This window comes from Pseudophryne corroboree, chromosome 6, assembly GCF_028390025.1.
Source record: "Pseudophryne corroboree isolate aPseCor3 chromosome 6, aPseCor3.hap2, whole genome shotgun sequence".
Classification (NCBI taxonomy): Eukaryota; Metazoa; Chordata; class Amphibia; order Anura; family Myobatrachidae; genus Pseudophryne; species Pseudophryne corroboree.
The window spans coordinates 100139243-100160996 of record NC_086449.1 but is presented as its reverse complement, the minus strand read 5'-3'; the positions used below and the strand labels follow the sequence as shown (position 1 = coordinate 100160996).

Below are 21754 nucleotides of genomic sequence, written 5' to 3'. Positions count from 1 at the left end.
GCCTAATCCAAAAAATAATCTTGTAATCCCGGTGGAGGGTGACACTCACCAATTCAGAGAAAAATATGATAAAATAACAAAGCAAGCTTTTTTCAATATGATGAAATGAAACAGACATACATTACTATATGCATTCATACATACATCTACACACACACACACACACACACACACACACACACACACACACACACACACACACACACACACACACACACACACACACACACACACACACACACACACACACTAGTTGGGCACTACTTTCTACAGAAAAGTCCCAAAAGAGTGTTAGATAAAATGTCATAAAGATACGCTGCTCTCCAAAATAAGGCATGAGATGCTGGTGCCCTCACCAAACTTGCAAACAGTAGAACTAAAGTGCGGCACTCAGCTTTCAGTAATAATAACAATTGGGACAGTCATGCCATATTTACCAATATTTCAATGCTTTTATAGCACTATCGTCCGGACCTCCAGACGATAGTGCATCAAAGCACTAATACATTGATGAACATGGTGTGACCGTCCTTATTATTAATATTGTTGAAAGCTTGATGCCGCACTTTGGCTCTAAAAATAATAATAATTAGAAATGTGTGTGTAAATATATATATATATATGTATATGTATATGTATGTGTGTATATATACATATATTAGCTAGAACTGCATAATTGTGCTGAAATGTGTGTATGTTGCCTGAATTTTGAAGTCTTAAGCAATAGACTGTATTTTGCCAACAAATGCTAAGAATGTGGCATCTAATTTTCAGTCAGATGATATGAGAGATTTGAGAGTGTTTTTCATATGAATATCAAATCTTACATTTTCTATCACTTTGTGGACTGATGAGAACAGACAGACATGGATTACAGGTTATAAAGAAGCAGCAGAAAATGAGTGGCGTGCGCTTAACATTACAGCTTGTTTTAGAATCCATAATTTAATGTTACACTAACTGCTTACCATCTGTGTACAGTTGGCTAGAATTCCAGTCTGTGGAAATACATCTAGATTATTACTCCCTGTTCTTTTCCTAGCCAAAACATACAAATTGTTTATTATTTGTCCTCCGCCAATTGTGGTTTTCTCCACCTAGCTCCGCCTAAGGGCAAATATTCCAGCTAATCCCATTTGATACCTTGTTGAAAGGGCTCAAAGTCTGAAGTAGTATTTTAGATAGAGGGAGCGGCATATACTGTACAGTGACTTCTCTGTGAATGTAAGTGCTGTTTCACTTTAGAGCTCTATTCCTTTATTATTGATATAGGAGATGTCTTCACATGGCAAAACGGAGGCGTCTCCATCCTCCGTACCCTCGATCACCATTGAGACAATGGAGATTCCATTGACCTATGAGGCGGTGATTCCTCACTGGTTCTACCACAAGATACAGGATGACAGAGGGTCCTGGAACCCCTTCAGCAGGGAGGATTCTGAGAAACTGGAGGCAGCTTTCTGCTCTGGTACAGTATGTGAGAGAACCACAGACTATACGTACAGGGGTGAACACAATAAGGAGTGGCAGTACAAATGGTCATGGAGGGCATAGCGAGGCTGTATAGTAAAGGAAGAGAACATTTTTTTTGCTACGTGATAAGACAACTGATAGTATCAGAGAAGTTTAGCGCATTCATAAATTAGTGTAATAACATGGAAGTAATTGGATTTATGTGTTGAACATCTAATCCTGTTAGTATTAATGTAATACAGCTCATTAAGCCTTTAATCTAGGATTTGAGCCTTTCATAGTTATAAGACTGCAGTGTGGACATCTCTTTGGATCCTTTTCCTCAGGACTTCTACAATGGCTGTTGACCTAGGGACAAATTGTTGGGGCAAGACAATTGTACTTTCTGATCATTTTATTTTTTGATTGTTTTCCCTTAAATGTTTTTGTAGGTGATTCTATTTTATGGGGTTGTTTTTTTGGTAATTATTTTGCATGACAGTGATGTTCTGTTTTGTAACGCTGCTTGTTTGTTCTCTTTATCAGGACAAAATCCAAACAGTATTGTAATCCCAGTTTGTGGGGGTCGCTATGATGTGTACCTGGGCAGTCGCAGGATGCTGTCTGTGTACTGGGACGAGGAGGACTCTGAAGCGCAGAGATGCACCTGGTTCTACCAAGGGGATAAGGACAATAAATATGTTCCATATGCAGAAAATTTCAGTGAGATACTGGAGGTAAATATCTGCCTTTCTCTTTCACGTCCTATCCTGAAACATTTTATAGTAATCTGTCCCAGTAATCTGCCTTTAATAGAAATGAGAGCGTGTAGCATAACGTTATTATTATTATTATTTATTATTATTTTTTTATTATTGTAGTTGTATTAGTATTAAAGTGCTAAGAAAAGACAAGTGCACAAACACCACAAATGGCCACAAATATGAGTTTACAGTCTCAATAAATTCACTAATGTGAACTGTTGCAATTATTTAAAATAGTCTGTGCTTGGATAGAGGAATCGGGTATTCAGTACAGTATTCATTTGTCTCTTGTGATGAGCAGTTTTTTGCTGTACAAAGCCAATTTGACCTTCATCCTTGTGTCCGCCTGTAGTGGTTTTATGGAACCATTTCCTGAACAGGCGCTAATCTTATTCGGGATACCTCTACTGCCTGTCTCGGCTACCATGGAAATGTTGCACATCCCAATAGACGGGTATCTGGGAAAGCAATATAATTTATACCCAAATTTACATTACTCAGTAGCATATCATTACCTAGACATACAGGGCAGTAAGGTTGTACAATGTTTCACTTTGCTGAGGTCATATATTTGTTTCCCTATACTGTATGCGTGTGTATGTATGTATGTATGTATGTATGTATGTATGAATGTATGTTCTCCCTGTCTTCATGTGCGTATCCTCCAGGTACTCTAAAATAACCTATGGGCCCGATTCAGACCTGGATGCAACCATGCGGTCGCTTGCAGCTGCCGCATCCAGGTGATCTGCACACGCGCACCGGCCGTTGTGCGCGTCCTTACACACTATGGCCACATCCCTGAAAGATGCGGCTGCAATGTCATTGACAGGCATGAGTGTTGGGGGGGCGGGGTTATGGCATTGCGGAGGCGGAATTATGGCATTGCGGGGATAGCACTGGGTTAATGGGGGCGGACTGGGACCATTTTCGGGGTGGCTGCATGATGTCACACGCAGCTGCTCTGAAATAAAGGGCAGGCAGCACTGCCAAGGGTTAACCTTAGAACCGATGCCTCTGCAATCTAATTGCGGACACATTGGGGGGGCGGCCTTAGACATGCTGGACGGCCTTGCCCTGTGCTTGGCGGCTCCCTGCACGTCCGGAGATGAACACAGATCTGGCTGTGTATGTAGCAATCTGCGTTCATATCCGAATAACCCCCCTATGAACGGTTTATCAGAGGGTCAGCTGAGTCGGCATGGGCTAAATCCTTGGCTCAGTCTGTTTCTCAGCTCACGCATCTTGCTTTGCGAAACACCTGGTGTAGGTGATAGGAACAGTCCCTCCACCTTATTTAATTAAACTTAATTGATTCCTGTGCAGCTGATTATGCTATAGCAGGTCTTATCTGGTCTCTTATTGATATCCCCCGGTGATCTAGTTTGGGCACAGTGCATGGCTAACTCGGTGCAGGTGTTGTTAAAGTTTCTTCTTTAGGGAGGATTTAGAAATTCTTGCCAGTCTAGACTGTGGAAGGTTCTGCTATGAGGAGGATCTGATGCGGAGTTCTCTTCTAAAGAAGAAGGCGATGTAGTGGAGTAATCTGATATGAACTATGCTTCTATGCTGATGAACTCCATCTAAGCCAGTATAGTGCAGATAATTTAGCTTGGACAACTAAAAGGGGTTGGGTATGAAATGCCGGATGTCGTGATACAGCAACATCCTGACAGGTGAAATTCTGACAATGGGCAGTAAGTAGCTTAACCCTACCCCCCTGCAGCCTAACCCTAATCCTCTCAGGGTGGTGCCTAAACCTAACCCCCCCCCCCCCCCCCTCCACACCTTAAACCTAACTATCTCCTCCCCGCGGCCTAACCCTAAACCCCTCCCTGGTGATGGCTAACCCTAAGTAACCCGGGGGTCTCCCAAACCTAACCCCCTTCCCCCACCATCCCTGGGGTAGTACTTACCAGCTCCGCTGTCTCGACAATCGGGATCCCGGTGGTTGGTGTCCTTGCCCCTTTCGAGATTCCGGTTTCTGCATTCTGTCGTGTCAGGATTCCGGTGCCGGCATCTTGTGCGCTGGGGTTCCGAGTGGATTGTAACCGCATCCCACTAAAAGGTCATCTTTAAGTCTACTTTTGTTTCAGTTGGGGGCTTCACTGTTGTAGTGTCCTCTTTGTTTAACAAGGTGGTGGAAAAATAGTTGGAGAATCACTTTGAGGCCTAGATCGGAGTTTGTGATGTAAGTTTAAAACTTTCCCAGATACCTAGAAGATGCTGGTATTATTTTAGCTAGAATTGCGTCTTCAATGGTTTTACCTTGCCAAAGTCTATAGCTAAAAGCTTGGGACGGTGGTCTAAGAAGACTCTGGGGTCGCTCTCTTTTTCTATTGTTGTCTTTGGCCTGGAGATGCATAAGACCATCAGACAGATGAGAAGCAAGAATAAATAGTTCATGCCAGTGAATTTTCTTAAAGTGCAAAAAATTAATTTGTCAAGAAAGCAGACCTCTAGTCCCCTGAGAACTCATTGGCCAAACCCTCAGACACTGTCTGCATGACAGGCACTCGGGTAAGTGCTCTGGTGGGGGGCTGCTACTCTCCTGTAGTGGGCCAAACAGGGTGAAACTTGCTGGCAGACTCTCCTTCGCAGATACCCAACTTGACTTTGGATCATTATCTGGACCTGGTCACCAATGAAACTGAGCCTATGTTAGAAGGGGGCATCTTCCCACCAGTGTATATTTTCTTCTGTGCATAACTGACTAAGGGTTATATCTACTGTTGGCTTGGTCTAGAATCAAGAGAGTGATTGTATATTTAATGCTTCTGTATTCTTTAATTTTATGATGTCTGGTTGCTAGAGGAGTGGAATGTAGGAACTCAGCAGCCGGACATCACTTCAAGGGAATTGTGGGTATAGCTCTCTTAGGAAGGATTGTATAAGTCAGAGGTTACCAAATGTGGTCCTCAAAGCACTGTAACGTTCCTTTTCCACCACTAAGCACGGGTCGCGGCCGGTATCCTGACACGGGTTGGTGACGCTGCTAGCGACGCGGCAGGGGCGGCGCTGGGAGATCACATGATCTCCCAGCGCCGCCCTTCCATAGACTGTGTACGGGAGCCGTGTCGCATCGACACGGCTTCCGTTTACACTACACAGCTTACCGGGTTGAACTCGTGTTCAACCCGGTAAGCTACCCGGGTAGGATTCCCGGATCACTTGATCTGGGTTGATCCTTTTCCACTAGCAAAAAACACGGGTAAATGCGCGCTCCCGTGCATTTACCCGTGTTTTTTGAGCAAGTGGAAAAGGGCTATTAATTAGTACTTCACAATGTTCTCGGAAGACTGGGGGCAGGGCAGGGTGCAGAGGGTTCCCTGCATGCATTCCCGAAAAAAAGGAGCGTGGTCCATTGGGGAGGGGGCATGGCCTGCCTGGGGGGCGTGTCCTGTGACACATCCTCAATTCATCACACTTTGGGGCGTGGCCAGCACTTACGGAGGTGCTGGGCCTCTCCCAAGCTCTCTCCATAATGTGAATAGATGCTATGCACATGAGCACGGCATCTATTCACTTGACGGCAATCGGGTAATGCACCTTTTTCCACCGAAGAATGCTGCAGCCCGTGGGTGGAGACGGCACCGAGCAGCTGTCGGCAGTGCGCATTTTGCAACTTTAAAACCAGGAAGGGCGTGGTGCCCAGTTAAATCAGCCTAGTGTGAACACTACTGCTGTCAATTTGATTTAACCATCTGTGCTCAAGCATGGATAGCCTTAAAACGGGGGGTGGGGGGGGGGGATGATTCAGATCTGATCGCTGGGCTGCAAACTTTGCTGTCCTGGGTTCAGATAGTCGCCGCCCCCATGGGGAGTGTAAATTTGCCGTGCAAGTGTGCGAACGCATGTGTATGCAGAGCTGCAAAAATCTAGTGTGTACGCAGCCCAGGACTTACTCCTACAGTGTGATGAGAACAGGCTGATTGGGGTCAGAGCTGATGTCACACACCCTCCCTGAAAACACTTGGGCATGCCTGCGTTTTTCCGGACACTCTCTATAAACGATAAGTTGCCACCTACATATGGCTTCCTCCTGTCAATCACCTTGCGAACGCCCGTGCGATCTGATTTTTCTCACCATCCTGTCGCTGACCGGCGATGCCCTTTGTTGTTGTCCGAAGCGCATGCGCATTGCGGTGCATGCACAGTTAGGACCTGATCGCCCCCGCTCTGTGAAAATGCACAGCCAGGATCAGATCTGAATCACCCCCCTGGATCATTAGGGTGCCTTGAGGACCGCGTTTGGGAACCTCTGGTCTAAGTCCAGGTAGTATCCATCACTGCACTCGGAGTACAAAAATCTATTGATTCTTTTCATGTATAATAATTTATTGGCATTGGTGCAGGCGATCCTCAAAATAAACTATTCAAAATAATCTCACAAACCATAGTATGGAAAAATAAGAATTTACTTACCGATAATTCTATTTCTCATAGTCCGTAGCGGATGCTGGGGACTCCGAAAGGACCATGGGGAATAGCGGCTCCGCAGGAGACTGGGCACAAAGTAAAAGCTTTAGGACTAGCTGGTGTGCACTGGCTCCTCCCCCTATGACCCTCCTCCAAGCCTCAGTTAGGATACTGTGCCCGGACGAGCGTACACAATAAGGAAGGATTTTGAATCCCGGGTAAGACTCATACCAGCCACACCAATCACACCGTACAACTTGTGATCTGAACCCAGTTAACAGCATGATAACAGAGGAGCCTCTGAAAAGATGGCTCACAACAATAATAACCCGATTTTTGTAACAATAACTATGTACAAGTATTGCAGACAATCCGCACTTGGGATGGGCGCCCAGCATCCACTACGGACTATGAGAAATAGAATTATCGGTAAGTAAATTCTTATTTTCTCTAACGTCCTAGTGGATGCTGGGGACTCCGAAAGGACCATGGGGATTATACCAAAGCTCCCAAACGGGCGGGAGAGTGCGGATGACTCTGCAGCACCGAATGAGAGAACTCCAGGTCCTCCTCAGCCAGGGTATCAAATTTGTAGAATTTAGCAAACGTGTTTGCCCCTGACCAAGTAGCTGCTCGGCAAAGTTGTAAAGCCGAGACCCCTCGGGCAGCCGCCCAAGATGAGCCCACTTTCCGTGTGGAATGGGCTTTTACAGATTTTGGCTGTGGCAGGCCTGCCACAGAATGTGCAAGCTGAATTGTACTACAAATCCAACGAGCAATCGTCTGCTTAGAAGCAGGAGCACCCAGCTTGTTGGGTGCATACAGGATAAACAGCGAATCAGATTTCCTGACTCCAGCCGTCCTGGAAACATATATTTCTCTAACGTCCTAGTGGATGCTGGGGACTCCGAAAGGACCATGGGGAATAGCGGCTCCGCAGGAGACTGGGCACAAAGTAAAAGCTTTAGGACTAGCTGGTGTGCACTGGCTCCTCCCCCTATGACCCTCCTCCAAGCCTCAGTTAGATTTTGTGCCCGAACGAGAAGGGTGCAATCTAGGTGGCTCTCCTGAGCTGCTTAGAGTAAAAGTTTAAATAGGGGCGGAAAATCATGGGATAGCACTGTCAGCAGTATTCATTCCGGGAGTGGACAACTGGGAAGCAGACTTCCTCAGCACGACCTCCACCCGGGGAGAGTGGGGACTTCACCCAGAAGTCTTCCACAGGATTATAAACCGTTGGGAAAAACTCGACAGGTATTGCGCCAGGTCCAGGGACCCTCAGGCAATAGCTGTAGACGCTCTGGTAACACTGTGGGTGTACCAGTCAGGGTATGTGTTTCCTCCTCTGCCTCTCATACCCAAGGTACTGAGATTGATAAGATGGTGAGGAGTGAGCACTATATTCGTGGCTCCGGATTAGCCAAGAAGGACTTGGTAACCGGAACTTCAAGAGATGCTCACGGAGGATCCGTGGCCTCTACCTCTAAGAAGGGACCTGCTCCAGCAAGGACCCTGTCTGTTCCAAGACTTACCGCGGCTGCGTTTGACGGCATGGCGGTTGAACGCCGGATCCTGAAGGAAAAAGGGCATTCCGGATGAAGTCATCCCTATCCTGATCAAAGCCAGGAAGGATGTAACCGCAAAAACATTATCACCGCAATTGGCGAAAATATGTTGCGTGGTGCGAGGCCAGTAAGGCCCGACGGTGGAAATTCGACTGGGTCGATTCCTACATTTCCTGCAAACAGGAGTGTCTATGGGCCTGAAATTGGGGTCCATTAAGGTTCAAATTTCGGCCCTGTCAATTTTCTTCCAAAAAGAACTAGCTTCAGTCCCTGAAGTTCAGAAGTTTGTAAAAGGGGTACTGCATATACAGCCTCCTTTTGTGCCTCCAGTGGCACTTGGGATCTCAATGTAGTTTTTTTTTGGATTCCAAAAGTCACATTGGTTTGAACCACTTAAATCTGTGGAGTTAAAATATCTCACATGGAAAGTGGTCATGCTGTTGGCCCTGGCCTGGGCCAGGCGCGTGTCAGAATTGGCGGCTTTATCCTGTAAAAGCCCTTATCTGATTTTCCATACGGACAGGGCAGAATTGAGGACTCGTCCTCAATTTCTCCCTAAGGTGTTTTCAGCATTTCACTTAAACCAACCTATTGTGGTGCCTGCGGCTACTAGGGACTTGGAGGATTCCAAGTTGCTGGACGTAGTCAGGGCCCTGAAAATATATGTTTCCAGGACGGCTGGAGTCAGAAAATCTGACTCGCTGTTTATCCTGTATGCACCCAACAAGCTGGGTGCTCCTGCTTCTAAGCAGACGATTGCTCGTTGGATTTGCAGTACAATTCAGCTTGCACATTCTGTGGCAGGCCTGCCACAGGCAAAATCTGTAAAAGCCCATTCCACACGGAAAGTGGGCTCATCTTGGGCGGCTGCCCGAGGGGTCTCGGCTTTACAACTTTGCCGAGCAGCTACTTGGTCAGGGGCAAACACGTTTGCTAAATTCTACAAATTTGATACCCTGGCTGAGGAGGACCTGGAGTTCTCTCATTCGGTGCTGCAGAGTCATCCGCATTCTCCCGCCCGTTTGGGAGCTTTGGTATAATCCCCATGGTCCTTTCGGAGTCCCCAGCATCCACTAGGACGTTAGAGAAAATAAGAATTTACTTACCGATAATTCTATTTCTCATAGTCCGTAGTGGATGCTGGGCGCCCATCCCAAGTGCGGATTGTCTGCATTACTTGTACATAGTTATTGTTACAAAAATCGGGTTATTGTTGTTGTGAGCCATCTTTTCAGAGGCTCCTTCTGTTATCATGCTGTTAACTGGGTTCAGATCACAAGTTGTACGGTGTGATTGGTGTGGCTGGTAATGAGTCTTACCCGGGATTCAAAATCCTTCCTTATTGTGTACGCTCGTCCGGGCACAGTATCCTAACTGAGGCTTGGAGGAGGGTCATAGGGGGAGGAGCCAGTGCACACCAGCTAGTCCTAAAGCTTTTACTTTGTGCCCAGTCTCCTGCGGAGCCGCTATTCCCCATGGTCCTTTCGGAGTCCCCAGCATCCACTACGGACTATGAGAAATAGAATTATCGGTAAGTAAATTCTTATTTTTCAGGGCCCTGACTACGTCCAGCAACTTGGAATCCTCCAAGTCCCTAGTAGCCGCAGGCACCACAATAGGCTGGTTTAAGTGAAATGCTGAAACCACCTTAGGGAGAAATTGAGGACGAGTCCTCAATTCTGCCCTGTCCGTATGAAAAATTAGGTAAGGGCTTTTATAGGATAAAGCCGCCAATTCTGAGACACGCCTGGCTGAAGCCAGGGCTAACAGCATTACCACTTTCCATGTGAGATATTTTAAGTCCACAGTGGTGAGTGGTTCAAACCAATGTGATTTTAGGAATCCCAAAACTACATTGAGATCCCAAGGTGCCACTGGAGGCACAAAAGGAGGCTTTATATGCAGTACTCCCTTGACAAACGTCTGAACTTCAGGAACAGAAGCCAGTTCTTTTTGGAAGAATATTGACAGGGCCGAAATTTGAACCTTAATGGACCCTAATTTGAGGCCCATAGACAGTCCTGTTTGCAGGAAATGCAGGAAACGACCCAGTTGAAATTCCTCTGTAGGGGCCTTCCTGGCCTCGCACCACGCAACATATTTACGCCAAATACGGTGATAATGTTGTATGGTTACATCCTTCCTGGCTTTGATCAGGGTAGGGATGACTTCATCCGGAATGCCTTTTTCCTTCAGGATCCGGCGTTCAACCGCCATGCCGTCAAATGCAGCCGCGGTAAGTCTTGGAACAGACATGGTCCCTGCTGGAGCAGGTCCTTTCTTAGAGGTAGAGGCCACGGGTCTTCCGTGAGCATCTCTTGAATTTCCGGGTACCAAGTCCTTCTTGGCCAATCCGGAGCCACGAGTATAGTCTTTACTCCTCTCCTTCTTATGATTCTCAGTACTTTTGGTATGAGAGGAAGAGGAGGGAACACATACACTGACTGGTACACCCACGGTGTTACCAGAGCGTCCACAGCTATTGCCTGAGGGTCCCTTGACCTGGCGCAATATCTGTCCAGTTTTTTGTTGAGGCGGGACGCCATCATGTCCACCTTTTGGTTTTTCCCAACGGTTTACAATCATGTGGAAGACTTCTGGGTGAAGTCCCCACTCCCCCGGGTGAAGATCGTGTCTGCTGAGGAAGTCTGCTTCCCAGTTGTCCACTCCCGGAATGAACACTGCTGACAGTGCTATCACATGATTCTCCGCCCAGCGAAGAACCCTTGCCACTTCCATCATTGCCCTCCTGCTTCTTGTGCCGCCCTGTCTGTTTACGTGGGCGACTGCCGTGATGTTGTCCGACTGGATCAACACCGGCTGACCCTGAAGCAGAGGTCTTGCCTGACTTAGGGCATTGTAAATAGCCCTTAGTTCCAGGATATTTATGTGAAGTGACGTTTCCATGCTTGACCACAAGCCCTGGAAATTTCTTCCCTGTGTGACTGCTCCCCAGCCTCTCAGGCTGGCATCCGTGGTCACCAGGACCCAATCCTGAATGCCGAATCTGCGGCCCTCTAGGAGATGAGCACTCTGTAACCACCACAGGAGAGACACCCTTGTCCTTGGAGACAGGGTTATCCGCTGATGCATTTGAAGATGCGATCCGGACCATTTGTCCAGCAGATCCCACTGAAAAGTTCTTGCGTGGAATCTGCCGAATGGAATCGCTTCGTAAGAAGCCACCATCTTTCCCAGGACCCTTGTGCATTGATGTACTGACACTTGGCCTGGTCTTAGGAGGTTCCTGACTAGGTCGGATAACTCCTTGGCTTTCTCCTCCGGGAGGAACACCTTTTTCTGTACTGTGTCCAGAATCATCCCTAGGAACAGCAGACGTGTCGTCGGAATCCGCTGCGATTTTGGAATATTTAGAATCCATCCGTGCTGTCGTAGTACTACTTGAGATAGTGCTACTCCGACCTCTAACTGTTCTCTGGACCTTGCCCTTATCAGGAGATCGTCCAAGTAAGGGATAATTAAGATGCCTTTTCTTCGAAGAAGAATCATCATTTCTCTAACGTCCTAAGTGGATGCTGGGGACTCCGTAAGGACCATGGGGAATAGCGGCTCCGCAGGAGACTGGGCACATCTAAAGAAAGCTTTAGGACTAACTTGTGTGCACTGGCTCCTCCCCCTATGACCCTCCTCCAAGCCTCAGTTAGATTTCTGTGCCCGACGAGAAGGGTGCACACTAGGGGCTCTCCTGAGCTTCTTAGTGAAAGTTTTAGTTTAGGTTTGTTATTTTCAGTGAGACCTGCTGGCAACAGGCTCACTGCATCGAGGGACTAAGGGGAGAAGAAGCGAACTCACCTGCGTGCAGAGTGGATTGGGCTTCTTGGCTACTGGACATTAGCTCCAGAGGGACGATCACAGGTTCAGCCTGGATGGGTCCCGGAGCCGCGCCGCCGGCCCCCTTACAGAGCCAGAAGAGCGAAGAGGTCCGGAAAAATCGGCGGCAGAAGACGTTCCTGTCTTCAATAAGGTAGCGCACAGCACTGCAGCTGTGCGCCATTGCTCTCAGCACACTTCATACTCCGGTCACTGAGGGTGCAGGGCGCTGGGGGGGGCGCCCTGAGACGCAATAAAAAAAATACCTTACATGGCAAAAAATGCATCACATATAGCTCCTGGGCTATATGGATGCATTTAACCCCTGCCAGAATATACAGAAAAACGGGTGATAAGGCCGCCGAAAAGGGGGCGGAGCCTATCTCCTCAGCACACTGGCGCCATTTTCCCTCACAGCTCAGTTGGAGGGAAGCTCCCTGGCTCTTCCCTGCACTACAGAAAGGGTTAAAAAAAGAGAGGGGGGCACTAATTAGGCACAGTATTAAAACATACAGCAGCTATAAGGGGAAAAACACTTATATAAGGTTATCCCTGTATATATATATAGCGCTCTGGTGTGTGCTCTCCCTCTGTCTCCCCAAAGGGCTAGTGGGGTCCTGTCCTCTTATCAGAGCATTCCCTGTGTGTGTGCTGTGTGTCGGTACGTTTGTGTCGACATGTATGAGGAGAAAAATGATGTGGAAACGGAGCAGAGTGTCTGTAACAGTGATGTCACCACCTAGGGGGTCGACACCTGAGTGGATGTACTGTTGAAAATTACGTGACAGTGTCAGCTCTGTATAAAAAAAACAGTGGTTGACATGAGACAGCCGGCTACTCAGCTTGTGCCTGTCCAGACGTCTCATAGGCCGTCAGGGGCTCTAAAGCGCCCGTTACCTCAGATGGCAGATACAGACGCCGACACGGATACTGACTCCTGTGTCGACGGTGAAGAGACAACCGTGATTTCCAGTAGGGCCACACGTTACATGATTGAGACAATGGAAAATGTTTTATACATTTCTGATAATACGAGTACCACCAAAAAGGGGTATTATGTTCGGTGAGGGAAAAACTACCTGTAGTTTTCCTGAATCTGAAAAATAAAATGAGGTGTGTGATGATACGTGGGTTTCCCCCCGATAACAATTGATAATTTCTTAAAAAGTATTGGCTGTATACCCTTTCCCGCCAGAGGTTAGGGTGCGTTGGGAAACACCCCCTAGGGGGGATAAGGCGCTCACACGCTTGTAAGAACAAGGGCTCTACCTTCTCATGAGATGGCCGCCCTTAAGGATCCTGCTGATAGAAAGCAGGAGGGTATCCAAAAATGTATTCACACACATACTGGTGTTATACTGCGACCAGCAATCGCCTCAGCCTGGAGGTGCAGTGCTGGGTTGGCATGGTCGGATTCCCTGACTGGAAATATTGATATCCTAGATAAGGATAGTATATTATTGCCTATAGAGCATTTAAAAGATGCATTTCTATATATGCATGATGCACAGCGGAATATTTGCCGACTGGCATCAAGTATAAGTGCGTTGTCCAATTCTACCAGTAAAATGGTCAGGTGATGCGGATTCCAAAGGGCATTTGGAAGTATTGCCTTTAAAAGGGGACATTTGGGGTCGGTCTTTTAGACCTGGTGGCCACGGCAACAACTGGGAAATCCACGTTTGTACCCCAGGTCGCCTCTCAAAATAAGACGCCGTATTATCAGGCGCAGTCCTTTGTTGGCAAGCGGACAAAAGGTTCCTCTTTTCTGCTCGTGACAGAGGGAGAGGAAAAAGGCTGAAGAGATTACCCAGTTCCCAGGAACAGAAATCATTTCCCGCCTCTGCAAAAGCCCTCAGTATGACGCTAGGGCCTTACAAACTCAGGCACGGTGGGGGCCCGTTCTCAATGAATTTCAGTGCGCAGTGGGCTCACTCGCAAGTAGACCCCTGGATCCTTCAGGTAATATCTCAAGGGTACATATTGAAATTCGAGACGTCTCCCCCTCGCCGTTTCCAAAAGTCGGCTTTACAGACGTCTCCCTCTGACAGGGAGGCAGTTTTGGAAGCCATTCACCCAGCAGGTGATAATCAAGGTACCCCTCCTGCAACAGGGAACGGGGTATTATTCCACACTATTGTGGTACCGAAGCCAGACGGCCCGGTGAAACCGATTCTAAATCTAAAATCTTTGAACACTTACATACAGAGGTTCAAATTCAAGATTGAGTCACTCAGAGCAGTGATTGCGAACCTGGAAGAAGGGGACTACATGATGTCTTGGGACATCAAGGATGCTTACCTTCATGTCAAAGTTTACCCTTCTCACCAAGGGTACCGCAGGTTATGGTACAGAACTGTCACTATCAGTTCAGACGCTGCCGTAGGGATGGTCCACGGCACCCCGGGTCTTTACCAAGGTAATGGCCGAAATTATATCCCTTCGAAGGAAGGGAATTTTAGTTATCCCTTACTTGGACGATTCCCTGATAAGGGTAAGATCCAGGGAACAGTTGGAAGTCGGTGTAGCACTATCTCAGGTAGTGTTGCGGCAGCACGATTGGATTCTCAATATTCCAAAATCGCAGCTGGTTCCGACGACTTGTCTTCTGTTTCCTAGGGATGTTCCTGGACACAATCCAGAAAAAAGGTGTTTCTCCCGGAAGAGAAAACCAGGGAGTTATCCGAGCTAGTCAGGAACCTCCTAAAACCGAACCAAGTCTCAGTGCATCAATGCACAAGGGTTCTGGGTAAAAATGGTGGCTTCCTACGAAGCAATCCCATTCGTTAGATTCCACGCAAGAACTTTCCAGTGGAACCTACTGGACAAATGGTCCGGGTCGCATTTTCAGATGCATCAGCGGATAACCCTGTCACCAAGGACAAGGGTATCCATCATGTGGTGGTTGCAGAGTGCTCATCTTCTAGAGGGCCGCAGATTCGGCATTCAGGACTGGGTCCTGGTGACCACGGATGCCAGCCTGCGAGGCTGGGGAGCAGTCACACAGGGAAGGAATATCCAGGGCTTGTGGTCAAGCCTGGATACATCACTTCACATAAATATCCTGAAGCTAAGGGCCATTTACAATGCTCTAAGCTTAGCAAGACCTCTGCTTCAAGGTCAGCCGGTGTTGATCCAGTCGGACAACATCATGGCAGTCACCCACGTAAACAGACAGGGTGGCACAAGAAGCAGGAGGGCAATGGCAGAAGCTGCAGGGATTCTTCGCTGGGCGGAAAATCATGTGATAGCACTGTCAACAGTATTCATTCCGGGAGTGGACAACTGGGAAGCAGACTTCCTCAGCACGACCTCCACCCGGGAGAGTGGGGACTTCACCCAGAAGTCGTCCACATGATTAAAAAACTCGACAGGTATTGCGCCAGGTCAAGAGACCCTCAGGCAATAGTTGTAGAGGCTCTGGTAACACCGTGGGTGTACCAGTCAGTGTATGTGTTCCCTCCTCTGCCTCTCATACCCAAGGTACTGAGATTGATAAGATGGAGAGGAGAAAGCACTATATTCGTGGCTCCGGATTGGCCAAGAAGGACTTGGTAACCGGAACTTCAAGAGATGCTCACGGAGGATCCGTGGCCTCTACCTCTAAGAAGGGACCTGCTCCAGCAAGGACCCTGTCTGTTCCAAGACTTACCGCGGCTGCGTTTGACGGCATGGCGGTTGAACGCCGGATCCTGAAGGAAAAAAGGCTTTCCGGATGAAGTCATCCCTATCCTGATCAAAGCCAGGAAGGATGTAACCGCAAAAACATTATCACCGCAATTGGCGAAAATATGTTGCGTGGTGCGAGGCCAGTAAGGCCCGACGGAGGAAATTCAACTGGGTCGATTCCTACATTTCCTGCAAACAGGAGTGTCTATGGGCCTGAAATTGGGGTCCATTAAGGTTCAAATTTGCGGCCCTGTCAATTTTCTTCCAAAAAGAACTAGCTTCAGTCCCTGAAGTTCAGACGTTTGTAAAAGGGGTACTGCATATACAGCCTCCTTTTGTGCCTCCAGTGGCACTTTGGGATCTCAATGTAGTTTTGGGTTCCAAAAGTCACATTGGTTTGAACCACTTAAATCTGTGGAGTTAAAATATCTCACATGGAAAGTGGTCATGCTGTTGGCCCTGGCCTGGGCCAGGCGCGTGTCAGAATTGGCGGCTTTATCCTGAAAAAGCCCTTATCTGATTTTCCATTCGGACAGGGCGGAATTGAGGACTCGTCCTCAGTTTCTCCCCAAGGTGGTTTCAGCGTCTCACCTGAACCAACCTATTGGTGGTGCCTGCGGCTACTAGGGACTTGGAGGCCTCCAAGTTGCTAGACGTTGTCAGTGCCCTGAAAATATATGTTTCCAGGACGGCTGGAGTCAGGAAATCTGACTCGCTGTTTATCCTGTGTGCACCCAACAAGCTGGGTGCTCCTGCTTCTAAGCAGACTATTGCTCGTTGGATTTGTAGTACAATTCAGCTTGCACATTCTGTGGCAGGCCTGCCACAACCAAAAATCTGTAAATGCCCACTCCACAAGGAAGGTGGGCTCATCTTGGGCGGCTGCCCGAGGGGTCTCGGCTTTACAACTTTGCCGAGCAGCTACTTGGTCAGGAGCAAATACGTTTGTAAAATTCTACAAAATTAATATCCTGGCTGAGGAGGACCTGGAGTTCTCTCATTTGGTGCTGCAGAGTCATCCGCACTCTCCCGCCCGTTTGGGAGCTTTGGTATAATCCCCATGGTCCTTACGGAGTCCCCAGCATCCACTTAGGACGTTAGAGAAAATAAGAATTTACTTACCGATAATTCTATTTCTCGTAGTCCGTAGTGGATGCTGGGCGCCCATCCCAAGTGCGGATTGTCTGCAATACTTGTACATAGTTATTGTTACAAAAATCGGGTTATTATTGTTGTGAGCCATCTTTCAGAGGCTCCTCTGTTATCATACTGTTAACTGGGTTCAGATCACAGGTTATACGGTGTGATTGGTGTGGCTGGTATGAGTCTTACCCGGGATTCAAAATCCTTCCTTATTGTGTACGCTCGTCCGGGCACAGTATCCTAACTAAGGCTTGGAGGAGGGTCATAGGGGGAGGAGCCAGTGCACACCAGTTAGTCCTAAAGCTTTCTTTAGATGTGCCCAGTCTCCTGCGGAGCCGCTATTCCCCATGGTCCTTACGGAGTCCCCAGCATCCACTACGGACTACGAGAAATAGAATTATCGGTAAGTAAATTCTTATTTTCGGCCATTACCTTGGTAAAGACCCGGGGTGCCGTGGACAATCCAAACGGCAGCGTCTGAAACTGATAGTGACAGTTCTGTACCACAAACCTGAGGTACCCTTGGTGAGAAGGGCAAATTGGGACATGGAGGTAAGCATCCTTGATGTCCAGAGACACCATATAGTCCCCTTCTTCCAGGTTCGCTATCACTGCTCTGAGTGACTCCATCTTGAACTTGAACCTTTTTATGTAAGTTTTCATGGATTTCAGATTTAAAATGGGTCTCACCGAGCCGTCCGGCTTCGGTACCACAAACAGCGTGGAATAATATCCCTTGCCCTGTTGTAGGAGGGGTACCTTGATTATCACCTGCTGGGAATACAGCTTGTGAATGGCTTCCAATACCGCCTCCCTGTCGGGGGGAGACGTTGGTAAAGCAGACTTCAGGAACCGGCGAGGGGGAGACGTCTCGAATTCCAATTTGTACCCCTGAGATACTACCTGCAGGATCCAGGGGTCCACTTGCGAGTGAGCCCACTGCGCGCTGAAATTCTTGAGACGGGCCCCCACCGTGCCTGAGTCCGCTTGTAAGGCCCCAGCGTCATGCTGAGGACTTGGCAGAAGCGGGGGAGGGCTTCTGTTCGTGGGAAGAGGCTGTTTGCTGCAGTCTTTTTCCCCTTCCTCTGCCCCGGGGCAGATATGAGTGGCCTTTTGCCCGCTTGCCCTTATGGGGACGAAAGGACTGAGCCTGAAAAGACGGTATCTTTTTCTGCTGCGAGGTGACTTGGGGTAAAAAGGTGGATTTTCCAGCCGTTGCCGTGGCCACCAGGTCCGATAGACCGACCCCAAATAACTCCTCCCCTTTATACGGCAATACTTCCATATGCCGTTTGGAATCCGCATCCCCTGACCACTGTCGCGCCCATAATCCTCTTCTGGCAGAATGGACATCGCACTTACTCTTGATGCCAGAGTGCAAATATCCCTCTGTGCATCTCGCATATATAGAAATGCATCCTTTAAATGCTCTATAGTCAATAATATATTGTCCCTGTCCAGGGTATCAATATTTTCAGTCAGGGAATCCGACCAAGCCACCCCAGCACTGCACATCCAGGCTGAGGCTATTGCTGGTCGCAGTATAATACCAGTATGTGTGTATATACTTTTAAGGATATTTTCCAGCTTCCTATCAGCTGGTTCCTTGAGGGCGGCCGTATCAGGAGACGGTAACGCCACTTGTTTTGATAAGCGTGTGAGCGCCTTATCTACGCTAGGGGGTGTTTCCCAACGCGCCCTAACCTCTGGCGGGAAAGGGTATAATGCCAATCATTTTTTAGAAATTAGCAGTTTTTTATCGGGGGAAACCCACGCTTCATCACACACCTCATTTAATTCATCTGATTCAGGAAAAACTACGGGTAGTTTTTTCACACCCCACATAATACCCTTTTTTGTGGTACTTGTAGTATCAGAAATGTTCAAAACCTCCTTCATTGCCGTGATCATGTAACGTGTGGCCCTACTGGAAAATACGTTTGTTTCCTCACCGTCGACACTGGAGTCAGTGTCCGTGTCTGTATCGACCTGAGGTAACGGGCGTTTTATAGCCCCTGACGGTGTTTGAGACGCCTGTACAGGTATTAACTGATTTGCCGGCTGTCTCATGTCGTCAACAGTCTTTTGTAAAGTGCCGACACTATCACGTAATTCTTTCCATAAGACCATCCAGTCAGGTGTCGACTCCCTAGGGGGTGACATCACTAACACAGGCAATTGCTCCGCCTCCACACCATTTTCTTCCTCATACATGTCGACACAGCCTACCGACACACAGCACACACACAGGGAATGCTCTGACAGAGGACAGGACCCCACTAGCCCCTTTGGGGAGACAGAGGGAGAGTTTGCCAGCACACACCAGAGCGCTATATATATACAGGGATAACCTTATATAAGTGTTTTAGATTCTGTATAGATTCTTATGCCAATTTAGTGCCCCCCCTCTCTTGTTTTACCCTGTTTCTGTAGTGCAGGACTGCAGGGGAGAGTCAGGGAGCCTTCCTCCAACGGAGCTGTGAGGAAAAAATGGCGCTTGTGTGCTGAGGAGATAGGCTCCGCCCCTTTTTCGGCGGCCTTTCTCCCGCTTTTTTGTGGAAAACTGGCAGGGGTTAAATACATCCATATAGCCCAGGAGCTATATGTGATGTATTTTTAGCCATTTAAGGTATTTTCATTGCGTCCCAGGGCGCCCCCCCCCCAGCGCCCTGCACCCTCAGTGACCGGAGTGTGAAGTGTGCTGAGAGCAATGGCGCACAGCTGCGGTGCTGTGCGCTACCTTATTGAAGACAGGACGTCTTCTGCCGCCGATTTTCCGGACCTCTTAACTCTTCTGGCTCTGTAAGGGGGCCGGCGGCGCGGCTCCGGGACCCATCCATGGCTGGGCCTGTGATCGTCCCTCTGGAGCTAATGTCCAGTAGCCTAAGAAGCCCAATCCACTCTGCACGCAGGTGAGTTCGCTTCTTCTCCCCTTAGTCCCTCGATGCAGTGAGCCTGTTGCCAGCAGGTCTCACTGAAAATAAAAAAACCTATCTAAACTTTTACTCTAAGCAGCTCAGGAGAGCCACCTAGATTGCACCCTTCTCGTTCGGGCACAAAATCTTAACTGAGGCTTGGAGGAGGGTCATAGGGGGAGGAGCCAGTGCACACCAGTTAGTCCTAAAGCTTTTACTTTGTGCCCAGTCTCCTGCGGAGCCACTATTCCCCATGGTCCTTTCGGAGTCCCCAGCATCCACTAGGACGTTAGAGAAAACAAGTAATGTCTGAAAAAATGTCGAAGACTGTTCTTATTTCATAAATGACAGTTGGACTGGAATACTAGTCGAGTACTTTGTTTTATGCTGATTTAATGAATATTCATTTTGATATCTAAAACAATTATGGGGAGAAAAAGTTTATAATGTTGTTTGTAATTAAAAAAAATGTGTATGCCTTTAATAACCTTTTAAAAGGACCTCAATTAAATTTCATTGTAATTTGAATATGTCTGTTTCTGCAGGATACCTACATGCAAGCAGTGACCGGTAATGAGTGGAAGAGGAGACTGCAATCGCCCTCTAGAGAACTGATCATTCTGCATAACCCCAAGGTAGAGAAAAGAGATCTTTAGATATGGCTGATTTACTTTTAAACAGAGATGGTATAGTGGGAAGCTGGTAAAGGATGGCTCAGAAAATCTTGAGCAGGTATAAATTGTTGAGCCATGATGACCTGCACATATTGGGATTTACTCCACCCTGCTGATACCTGTTGCATCAACTTCTCAATAGCTAACACAATATATTGTATGATTTTGAAAGTAAGATTTTTGGTACTTGCTTAAATCCGTTTCTCTTAATCCATCATTGTACACTGGAATAAAATATGGGCCCTCATTCCGAGTCGTTCGCTCGGTAATTTTCTTCGCATCGCAGCGTTTTTCTGCTTAGTACGCATGCGCAATGTTCGCACTGCGACTGCGCCAAGTAATTTTGCTATGAAGATAGTTTTTTTACTCACGGCTTTTTCTTCGCTCCGGCGATCGTAGTGTGATTGACAGGAAATGGGTGTTACTTGGCGGAAACACAGCGTTTTATGGGCGTGTGGATAAAAACGCTACCGTTTCCGGAAAAAACGCGGGAGTGGCTGGAGAAACGGAGGAGTGTCTGGGCGAACGCTGGGTGTGTTTATGACGTCAAAACAGGAACGACAAGCACTGAACTGATCGCAGATGCCGAGTAAGTCTGAAGCTACTCTGAAACTGCTAAGTAGTTTGTAATCGCAATATTGCGAATACATCGTTCGCAATTTTAAGAAGCTAAGATTCACTCCCAGTAGGCGGCGGCTTAGCGTGTGTAACTCTGCTAAATTCGCCTTGCGAGCGAACAACTCGGAATGAGGGCCCTGGTGTAGATGATTCCGTCCTAGGAGCAGGCAAAAGTGCAGACTTAAACTTATTTGTGAGCTCTGTCCTCCCCCTGTGCATCACTTTATCCTGGCGTCATCAGTTTCCACTCTAATAAGCCCATCGTTACATTATCTGTACAAAGGGCCTAATTCAGCATGAGTTGTAGTTGTGAAAAAAAATCGCACAACTACAGCTCTTTACACCAGCATGCGGGGGGACGCCCAGCACAGGGCAATTCTCCTCCCCCTTCCCCCTGCATGCCTGGTCCTGCCTCCGGCTAACATGTGCTCGCATGATTAGGGTAGTCCCCTGCCTACGCAGCCTAGCTACGAAGGCAGACGGCTACCCGCCATGTTTAGGCTTGCAGCAGGTGCGTGTGACGTCACGCAGCGCTGCAACCTGCCCCACAAACTGTTCAGACACGCCTCTGTTGTCCGGACCACGCCCCCCCAACCGGTGCGTTAACGCCGTGTCACTAGATCTTTCAGTTGCTTCTCCTTTAAGTAGCTCCTCAGCACATCAAGTTCTCAATAGTAGCGGTCATGAAAGATAAAAAGGTGCCA

At 47.9% G+C, this 21754-nt stretch overlaps 1 protein-coding gene across 4 annotated transcripts in view; it reads left to right on the top strand.

The window, feature by feature from the left end:
- DDHD2 (DDHD domain containing 2) overlaps positions 1 to 21754 on the top strand; it is a 252721-nt gene that overhangs the window by 44007 nt on the left and 186960 nt on the right. For all 4 annotated transcript variants that reach the window (XM_063931530.1, XM_063931529.1, XM_063931532.1 and 1 more), the window contains 3 exons: positions 1273 to 1468; positions 1999 to 2189; positions 20304 to 20393. In XM_063931530.1, the coding sequence (XP_063787600.1) occupies positions 1273 to 1468; positions 1999 to 2189; positions 20304 to 20393 (477 nt within the window). The remainder of the gene's footprint in view (positions 1 to 1272; positions 1469 to 1998; positions 2190 to 20303; positions 20394 to 21754) is intronic.